The 11,196-nt window shown below is 40.4% G+C and overlaps 1 protein-coding gene across 1 annotated transcript in view; it reads right to left on the reverse strand.

Annotated features, from left to right (window-relative positions):
* Positions 1 to 1,985: 1,985 nt before the first annotated feature.
* The window catches only part of LMBRD1 (LMBR1 domain containing 1), a 117,486-nt gene continuing 108,275 nt past the window's right edge, over positions 1,986 to 11,196 (reverse strand). Inside the window, exons 15-16 of the mRNA XM_024133001.3 lie at positions 2,711 to 2,802; positions 1,986 to 2,572 (exon numbers count right to left, since the gene is read on the reverse strand). Coding sequence (XP_023988769.1) covers positions 2,456 to 2,572; positions 2,711 to 2,802 — 209 coding nt within the window. The 3' untranslated portion in view covers positions 1,986 to 2,455. The remainder of the gene's footprint in view (positions 2,573 to 2,710; positions 2,803 to 11,196) is intronic.

Below are 11,196 nucleotides of genomic sequence, written 5' to 3' on the forward strand. Positions count from 1 at the left end.
TGCCACCGTTCAGTAGGTATTCTGTGAGAACTGTCCACATGTATGAGTATTTTTGATGTATTTCTGGGAGGAGGTGAACTCCACATCCTGCTATTCCGGCATCTTGATTCTTCTCCCATAAAGCTTTGAATTAGCAAATTCGCCTGCCAACTGAGTGCTTTCCAAGTGCAGGGAGCTGCTCTGGCACCAGGGTCGAAGTTGAATGACCAGATATGTGTTCAAGGACTTGCAGCCCAGAGGAAGCAGCCCTGAAGGTAACAGTCACAACACACTGTACAGGGAGCCCTGTGAGCAGGGAAAAGACAGCACCTAACTGTGCCTAGGAGACTAGGGAGGGTAACTGACCAGATAACGTCACGGCTGAGATCTGAAGAGTAAGGATTCTCTTAGGAGACAAGAGGAGGGGAAGTGTGTCCTAGGCAGAAGGGACAGTTCAGCAGAGTGGGGATGTGAGGAATCAGAGCCGTTTGGATAATGGTGAGACATCTGTGGGGATGGCAGTGAAAACTGGATAGGTAGGCAGGACACACACCAGAACGGCCTTAGATGTCACATGAAAGCTATGCATTTCATTCTGAAATAATGGAAAGCTTTTCACAGCAAAGAACTGTCATCATCTGATTCGTGTTTTCACTGTCGAGGAAAGATTGAAAGGAGCTGGGACTCAGCAGAAAGCCCAGTGAGGAAATTAAGAAGCAGTGTGTGTTAGAAGGCTTGGGCTGCTATAACAAAATACCACAGACTGGGAGGCATAAACAACTGAAACCTATTTTCTCACAGTTCTGGAGGCTGGAAGTCCACGATCAAGGTGCCGGCAGGGTCAGGTTCTCCCGAGGCCTCTCTCCTTGGCCTGCAGGTCCTCACGTGGCCTTTTCTCTATGCACACATATCCCCGATGTCTCCACCTCTTCTTATAAGGGCACCCGTCATACTGGATTAGGGTGCCACCTAACTACCTCTTTAAAGACCCAATCTCCAGATATAGTCAGAGTCTCAGTTACTAGGGGTTAGGACTTCAATACGGAAATTTTTCTGTGGCAGCAGGAGGGAACACAACTCAGTCCGTAACATAGTAAGAATGGAGAAGAGGGAAAATGGAAGGACAGTTAAGCAGAGATCAACATGGCCTGATTAGTGATGGGCCGGGTACACACAGGAGATAAGGAGGTCTGCTTGAGTTTTGGTTTTGGCAACCAGGTATGTGCTGGTGCCATCTGTCAAAAAAATGAACAAAGAAGGAGGCTTGGTATGACCAGAAAAACGAGGAGTTCAATTAACAACATGCTGCAATTGAAGCAGTAATTTCTAGTTAACAGTTAAGTAAAAGTTTGGAAACTGAGGGTATATGAGATTGTCCAAAAAGAAAATATGAACTAAGAACAGAAGGGAATGGAATCTTGGTGAATAACATCAAAGGTGCCAAACATTAAGGGTGTGGAGGTCTATCGAGAGAGACAAAGAATGAGAGCAAAGTGACACAAAAATTAAGAGAGAGATGAACCGAATGGGAGATGGTTGTTAATTCCTAAGTCTTTTTCAGAAACTTAATGGTATTCTACTTCAAGGATCATAATATGTGCTTTTCATGAGTTCTAATTTGCCTGTGTTAGTAAAATAGGATCTCAGTATCCAGAATGCCTTCAAAATACCCCATCAATAGTATATAGCTTTCCCTATATCTTTTGCAAATTCTAAATCTTTAGAATGAGAAAATATCTTTAAAGCTAAAATATGATGTCATATATTTTAAACTGATCAGTACACTGATTTTTTTCAGGATTACTCATTCTTGACAATATTCCCATTTATGTTGGAATACAACTTTCGAGGTTATTTACAATGTATATGGCCTTAAATACTGTAGAGGTGATAAGACATCTAATGGACTAATGTCTGAACAATATAATACATCTTGGCACACCAAGCAGCCTGAAATCTGTTCATGAAATCTATTTCAATGGCGCCAGTGATTTAATGTAGAAAATAGAAAACAAGCTGCATAGCGGAATAACATTTATTTATCAGCTATACTGTGAATATTATTTTTCAACAATCAGATATAGACACTTGAAAATTCCACAGTACTCTAGAGACCCAAAGGCACAGGATACAATTGATTTATTAGGTTTTTAAAAAGTGACCAAAGGGAATATTAATTCTGGAAGATTTTTAATCAATTCAACACTATTATACACTAGAGGAAAAAAAAATTTCCACAAACATTCCCTCACAAGGCCAGTAGTTTTATATTTACATAGTATTATTATAGCAATTTAAAATGTTAATCTATGATACAATAATGTTACTTCAGGAAACATAAAAAATATAGTTTTTTTTTTAATAGTCATGCTCCCATTTTTGATGAAAGCTAGTCAGTTCATCCTAATGTTAGTTTGACACTTTACAAATGCACAAGAGATGCAGTCAGCTTAGTAAACCTGTATAACAGAAGCCGTCAGACAGAGTAGACAGAGGGCTCCTCATCACTCAGGTCTGAGTCATCCTCATCTACCCCTTCAATGACCGACTTCTTCCCTTTACAGCAGGAGACAATCAACCCAATCACAAACACCTGCAAATGTAAACAAGCTGTATGTTATTTCTCAAACCTGAAGTCATCCAGAAAGCACCAAATTTAAAACCCAATAGCATTGCTGTGACACAAACAGGCCACTAGCGGTCACAGCATCCCTGGGACACCTGTACTTACCCCAAGAAAGGCCCAGTTGCCAAAGTAGTAGGCGGCACTAAAGAACCAGAACTTGTGAAGGAACAAGTAGGTCCGGGTGACAGTACACTGATCTATAAAAGCAAATAAAGGACTAGGGTGAAGTAGTTTCTCTCTTGAAATAGACTATTAATACTTGACCTAAAAGGTTATTAACCAAGACTAATTATCAGTGTTAAGAGACAGGATTGAAATCTAGGCCTATCTCCAAAGCCCACTCTTTCAATCACCTTAATATGGTTTAAATTATCAACTAATATGACATATTTTTAAAAGTGAATGCCACCAATGTAACCCCAGCTCTTAGGTATAAATAATTATATTGGCTAGTTCAGTATAATTGAAATAGAAAAAGCATTTTAACCTGGAATGCCAGACACATCCTAAAACAAAATAGACAAAGTTTTCCTGACGAAGAATGAAGAAAAGTAATGAAGAAAGTAATCAGATGTGGTTAGCATTCTTTTCTAAGAATCCAACTGAGAGATTTTTTTGAGCTTTTTTTTCTTTTTAAGAATGCTATTGAAAAAATGGCCGCTGCTTATAAAGAAATACAGAAAAATCATTATTTACTGATTTGCTTACTGTCTGAATTTCAGACAGCATTATAGTTTGAATTTAAAAAGAAATCACTTACTTTTCTCCTTCAAAAAAAAAAAGTAACTTTTAAAGAGAAATTGGCAGACCGGTTACTTGGTACTTGTGTGAGACTCCATACTATTTTATCCACATACATTGTTTCCCTTAGTTTACAAAGTCCTTTATACATATATCTAGTAAAGGAAGTCTAAGGAAATACTTGTTTATGAAAACCACTTGTCCCATGGATTTCTGAAAAGTAGCATTAGGTTCTATTTTATCCCAACCCTCCCCCTCCTTCCCCTACAGTTCAGCATGTCCTTCGGGATGGCTCAATGCCCAGCTGGACAGACAGCCTCTGCTTCTGGCAGGAAAACATGCCATTTAACAGAGAAGCACCTTCCTCTCACAGGCGGGACAGCAATTTAATGTGGAGCCTCTGATCCCCAAGGGCCCCCTTAGTATTCCTTGTTCTCTTTCTTAGCACAAAAGTCTAAGAGGAATATTCCAAGCTTCCTAAGAAAACCCAAAACGTATCGAGCAGCAGGGGAGGGACAAATGTTTCTCTCCTGTCCTACTGTCCCTGGCCCCCCAGATCACGGCCTCACACCAGGCGCCAGAGCTCAGGCAGCAGAGACGCCTCCCTGCAGGAAAAGCCACTGGTCAGCCACTCTGCCCCAGAGCAAATTCTCCCCTCGATCACAGAAGGTGCTTCACAGTAATATAACGTACTCAATTTGCCACTTTTTCCACTGGATTGGCCTGAATATTCCCCAGTACCCATCAGAATACCTGGCATTCATATTCAGTATGACTGCCGAAAACCTAAACTTTTTAAAAAGGGGGTATTTCACTTTAAAATCATATGGCTAAATAATACATTTTCTAATTTCTTTTGACTAAAATCTGAGAAGATTCCAAGGATGTCAAAACAAGATGCTCTGAATATGCCTCGAAAATGAAAGTATAACTTAAACGCCCAGCACGACAAAGCAAGTCCAGGCCCTGGTCTTGACAGACTTGACGTCAGGTATCATTTGGTCACTTCTCTGCCATGTGAACGGGCAAGTCTGAACCACGAGACTCTGCTTGTCACCACACTTCCTGATAGGGTCATCCTGAAGACCAAACGAGGGTTGCAAAGTGGCAGTTAATGTCCATTTTCTTCTTCAAGATATACCAAGACCATGGTAAAGAATAAAAGTTTCAAGAGCTGCTCAAATGGTGCATTGCAATAAAAACTCATCTTAAGATTTTAGAAGATTATGTGCACACTAGTAGTGAGGAGAATACTTGCTTAGGTATTAGTATCATGACTACTCTGTACATGTTCATTATTCTTCTGTCTCTACAGTCAAAACAGATACAAATGAATTCGGTGAAATTTAAATGTGTATAATTCAGTAAAAGGATACCTGCTGCACAGTAATATACCTTTAAATAAAAATAACCAATTTGAAATGAAGAACGGAACGGGCTGTAAAAAATGCCTGTTCACAGTTATTTTAAAAACATCAACAGTATCTTTCATGGCTTAAGCACTACATGAGCTCTACTGCACAAGTACAAACCTGTTTGTTTTTTTTGTTCTGTTTTGTTTTTTTTTGCGGTACACGGGCCTCTCACTGTTGTGGCCTCTCCCGTTGCGGAGCACAGGCTCCGGACGCGCAGGCTCAGCGACCATGGCTCACGGGCCCAGCCGCTCCGCGGCACGTGGGATCTTCCCGGACCGGGGCACGAACCCGTGTCCCCTGCATCGGCAGGCGGACTCTCAACCACTGCGCCACCAGGGAAGCCCTAAACCTGGTTTTTTAAAAAATAAATTTATTTATTTATTCATTTATTTATTTTTGGCTGAGTTGGGTCTTTGTTGCTGCACAAGGGCTTTCTCTAGTTGCGGCAAGCGGGGGCTACTCTTCGTTGCGATACGCGGGCTTCTCATTGCAGTGGCTTCTCTTGATGCAGAGCACAGCCTCTAGGCGCGTGGGCTTCAGTAGCTGTGGCTCACCGGCTCCAGAGCGCAGGCTCAATAGTTGTGGCGCACGGGCTGAGCTGCTCTGTGGCGTGTGGGATCTTCCCAGACCAGGGCTCGAACCCGTGTCCCCTGCATCGGCAGGCGGACTCTCAACCACTGCGCCATCAGGGAAGCCCACAAACCTGTTTTTAAAAAGTTATTCAATCTTCTCAACATTGCTAATGCTCTAAACTTAAAAAATAAAAAGTTCTATTACTCATTTCCATACCTAAAGGTATCTGGGGGGTCAGAACTTGAGTGAACTAGAAATTTCAAGGCCAGAACAGGGATTACAAGACAAAGGCTGAGCTGGCAAAAGCAGGTAGAATCAAATCACTTTTCCCAGGGGGTCTAATAATCCACTCAGTGACATTTTAAATTGGTTATACCTGCTGATTATTTTCCCCACCACAAAAAAAAAAATACCTTAAATATTTTTCCTATCACATTATTTTACACGTTCACCACTTTCAAAGGCTGGAGATTTGATGCAAGCCTTCTAAAATAAGAAAAAAATGTACATTGTTAGTGTTCTGCTTTGTTGTTGAAAAAGTATGTAACAGCTTTTATAGTTATCTTTATATGTATATGTATATATCATTATATTTATATGTGTATAAAGTGGCATATGTCCACAGAGGAAGGTTAGTTAATAATCCCCATGCATATATTTTATGTTCGAGCAATAACTCCACATTGGATACACCATCTGCCACCTCCCAGCTGCCCACCTGAATCACAGATATCTGGGAGATCTAGAGAGGTGTTTCCTACTGCTATCTAAAAACCTACAGTAAGTATTTCAAACTTGGTTTGGCCTTCAAAGTAAATGTGAATTCCTCAATTTAGGGAGTACATTCTAAAACCGGAATTGTTCAGGAGACTTCTGGCTGTTATTCCTCACAGGGACACATAAACTTCCAATTACACCAAAGAGCGCATGTTTACAATGAAAAACTAAAAACAGGGGTTCAGACAAAATTCTTTCTTCAGACAAAGTGGCCATACAGTAAAGATCACGATTAAAGGAGCCAAGAAAGAACACCTGGAGCCTATGAATGGCATCAAAGTCCTGCCTCTACCCCCTCCCCCCATCTGTCCTCACTTATCATCAAACTAGATGAGTAACTAAAAGAGAGTGCAAGTAAACCTGTTTCTCATGTAACAGCCGCCTTTATAAAAATACCTGATAGATTTTATACTACTTATTTCTTGTTTCCTTTTAGACCACCGGTTATGTCATTGTTAATGTATGCTGACTGCCACTAACATAACTTTGCTCATTGACTACAATAAACAGCACCTTCTACTTTATATTTTGAAAAACAATACTTAGCGCTGATTTAAGCCACCATATGTCATCACCACGTTACACCTTCACTTGAAATCAGCTTAGAATTAATTAACTCTATATTTGTACTTTACTTATAAAACAAATCCTTATGTTACATGCACATACAGAGAGAGGGCATTTGGGAAAAATCATGTACCACAGAGAATTTTAAAGCAATTTCTCTGACTAGTGACCAAAAAACAGGGAGAAGACTGGACTATTTAGAACACCACTTCCTTCCTCATGGTTGCCCGTGATCATGCTAACTTTGGTTTCTGATTAGGGTCTTGCTACTATTGAATACCAAAGACATACAAATCTTAACTGTAAACAGGCTACGGATCTCAGGCTTTATTGTGATATGATTAGGAATTATTTATCAAATGGTTTTAATAAAGGGGATAACATGAGTGCACTGCAGGCTGGCAGAGGGAAATGAGAGTAGGAAGAGGTTCATCAAACCAGGAAACAGGGCCTCCCTGGTGGCGCAGTGGTTGAGGGTCCGCCTGCCGATGCAGGGGACACGGGTTCGTGCCCCGGTCCGGGAAGATCCCACATGCCGCGGAGCGGCTGGGCCCGTGAGCCATGGCCGCTGAGCCTGCACGTCCAGAGCCTGTGCTCCGCAACGGGAGAGGCCACAACAGTGAGAGGCCCGCGTACCGCAAAAAACAAACAAACAAACCAGGAAACAATCCAAGTGAAAACACGATCTGTCGGGATGAAAGGAAGGCTGGATCTGAGGTTCTGGGGAGTAAAATGCCAATGAATAACTACTGTCAAATGGATTTACAGCATGTGAAATATACGCACAGAAAGATCTGAGCAACTAGCAACATATATCCAAATAAGGGAGGGCAGAAAAAAGTTAAATATGTAATAAAACCCAAAATTGTATGCTCATCTGAAACTTAACAAATGGCATACAGTTTAATAATGTTTTGTTAAATCTCACTGCAGGAGCTGGGTAAAAGGGAAAGAAGGAATTGGTGAACATCAAAAATCATAGAAATTCTAAAGGAAATTGATTTATTATATTTTATGGATATACAAATTGTACCAGGCTAATAAAGATAGCACTTGCCACATGTTTTGTACTAAAGAGTAACTTTTTATAGTGACTATTTTAAGAACCAGTATCATCTGTGTTGAGCTCTGAGTTTAATGTATTTCAAAGATGCTAAAATATGTACTGCTCCTTTAAGAAAGAATGCACCTAATTTCATTTGTCTTGACCATATAAAAATAATTGGCCATACACAACTTATAAAGGAGAGTTACAAAGGTAAGCATTAGCATAACATGTAGACACAATCTTAAACTGTATTAGTAAACTCTAAATTAATTAGACTTACTATCACTCTTAATTGTCCAAGATAGTAAAATATAAAACAACTGCTTTCTATTACTTTATCTTTTTCATAAAATGAGAGTAATTTAAGGGGTATAGCAGAAAATATTAGAGATAGAAAATTGAGATTTGGTTCTTGAGTCTGCCACTTATATTTACTGTGAGATTCTGGAATCATTTAACTTCTAAGTATCAGTTTCTTTCTAAGTGTCACTGAGGTAATATCTACGTCTGATGCATAGTGATAAGATAAACTGAACTTCTGAGAATTAACTTAGAGAGAATTCTACATGTGCTTTAAATTAAAAAAAAGGTTGATGTTTTAGGAGACAGCATCTTTAAGCAAGGATCTGTAAAAAGTGGCTGAGAAGTTTTACAAAATCACCTGGGCTGTCTTCAGAGTGGACTCCAAAGAACTGAGAAACCTTACACCTAGTTAACTTCAATGTACTGTCCTAGCTGAACTTTCATCAACACAATCAAAATGTCACCTAGAAAAAGAACTTCGACAGTAAGAGACTTTCTGGATCTCAAGCAAAACCCAAGAAAAATATGCTCTGATCAATACTTAATTTTCTGGTCTGCATGGCAACCTCACTTGACAACGGACACAATACATAAGGCTTTCTCAGCTGGATGATACCAGCCAATGTCAGTGAGGCCCTCTTCTGACTCCAGGCCCACCTAGAAACTATGTGACTATAAATCTGGTTTTCCAGATTCCTTCCTCCATTGAGAATTCACTAGCCCTGAGCCTCTAGTTTCTTTCATGGTTATACTTCCTGTGGTAAATTAATAAACTGCCATCTGGCTAAAACTTTAGTTTCCTCTCCACTTATCTGGAGTCAAATACAGATGCTGGAGATCAAGCAGGATTCTTTTTTTTTTTTTGTGGTATGCGGGCCTTCCTCTGCTGTGGCCTCTCCGGTTGCGGGGCACAGGCTCCGGACGCGCAGGCCCAGCGGCCATGGCTCACGGGCCCAGCCGCTCCGCGGCACGCGGGATCCCCCCACACCGGGGCGCGAACCCGGTTCCCCTGCATCGGCAGGCGGACGCGCAACCACTGCGCCACCAGGGAGGCCCCAAGCAGGATTCTTAAATAACAATTCTATCTCATCACTCTAACTTCAATATTGCTCTGCCCATTTGATGGGTAGAATTAAATCGAATGAGGTTATCAACACAGAGTTATTATTTGTCAAGTGAAAGATTATAAGTTTATAGTACTTAACCACGAAGGACTATTTTAACTTGTTGAACACAAAGCCTTCTGGTTCAAGAGGGTAGACTGAGCACAGTCATTTGTTTCCTGTCCTGTTTCCCAGGCCCTCATTAAAGTTATGGAGCAGGAATAAAGCCAGGAGCAAACTTTAACAGCGAAGAGAATGGGTGGAAGGCCACCCGGTGATGGGAGACCTAAGGAATATTCTGGATGATGGAAAGCCATATTTGAAAGGTCTCCAGTAAAACAGCTGGTTTCCTTCTCATTTACTTTAAAATGTAACTTAAGGATCAAGAAACCCCAGTCATAGAGTCCCCAGTGATGAGGCTTCCCAGGTTCCTGATACTTAAATACAAACTAGCATAAATATGAATGAATCATCAGAGATATACAGAAAACGATCAACAAGAGGGGAAAGAACAAGATAAACAGAAATGCTTCAAGATGAACTGAACTGTAATTTACTTAAAGGAAACAAGGAAATGATTAAGAAAAATGTTTAGTATCTTCACACATTGACAAAGATATTACATCCATAAAACAAAAATGCTTGAAAAAGAAAAATGAGACACATAAAGTACCTCAAGGAAAGTACAAATTTGTTACATGAGATAAAAAATTCAGGGTATAGTTTGAAGATAAAGCTGAATACATATCCAAGAATCTAGAGCAGAATGGTAGGCTGAAAATACGAAATATGAGAGGAGACAGATGATGAATTGAAGATATCCAGCAACTAATGAACAAGAGCTCCCCAAGGGGAAAATGGAGACAACAGAAACTATCAACTTAACTTCAAAAGAAGAAACAGACTGCCGCTGTATTTCTCACCAGTCAAAAATGAAACACAGATGGTGCAATGCCTTTAAAATTCGAAAAGAAATGAAGTCTTCCGTAGAATTCTAAGCACAAACCCATCAATTCTATCAATTGTGAGGATATAATACTTTTCAGATACACATTTTGCGCAAAGCATTTCTTTTCTTTAACTCTAGGTAAACTAAGAGCTTTGGGAAGGAAATCAAGAGAGAAGATATGGTTTCTAATGCAACAGAAGTCCAATGAACAGAGATTATAACATTAGAGCTGAACAGCACAATTAGAAAGCAATTAATCCAAAGAAAAGGGGTCAGTAGGTACTTAGAAGGAAGTAAATACAATGCGTTTCCTCGAACAGATAAAGCGAGCAAGAAGCAACAAGACACTAGGTAGATATTAATCTTATGTTACTTTAGGAACATTTTTTAACAAGAGAAAGAAAAAAAGGAACAAATTTTAAAAGTGGTTCAATTCTACAAATGCTGGTTGAACAAGGCAGAAAAATATACTCATATATATCTATATGTTTTCTTATCCTCAAGGAGCTTACACGTTCCTATAAAAGGGTAGGACAGAGATAAGACACATAAATGACGATAGATTAAGACAGAGTAAGGTCATGTCATCAGAAGTATAAATGCTATGGGGATTCAAATGAAAAAAAGAGAAATGGCACATGTGTTTGGAGATTCAAAAAAGAGGGTCAGGTTTGAAAGAAACCTTGTAAGATGGCCAGGATTCTGACTGACAAAGATGGGAGGAGATGGGTAGAAATTGGCTGTGACATTCCAAGAACAAAACGTTGAAAAGCAAAGACGGAAAACATGGCCACGTTCAGGAAGTGTATGAAAAAAGGCTGGAAACATGCAGGACGGGTTAGAGAGTGGAATCCTTCAATCCTCGGCTGAATTTATCAGATGGTACAGGGCAGCACTTAAGGTTCCTGGTGGAGGAATGACATTGCCAGAGGACTTGAGAACAACGGTTTCCACAGTGTGGTTTCCACACCAAAACCGTCAGAAAATTCTAGGGTCCCTCCTCCGATCCACTGAATCAAAAATTTTGCGATGGGGCTTCCCTGGTGGCGCAGTGGTTGCGCGTCCGCCTGCCGATGCAGGGGAACCGGGTTCGCGCCCCGGTCTGGGAGGATCCC

This window comes from Physeter macrocephalus, chromosome 10 (genome assembly GCF_002837175.3).
Source record: "Physeter macrocephalus isolate SW-GA chromosome 10, ASM283717v5, whole genome shotgun sequence".
NCBI lineage: Eukaryota > Metazoa > Chordata > Mammalia > Artiodactyla > Physeteridae > Physeter > Physeter macrocephalus.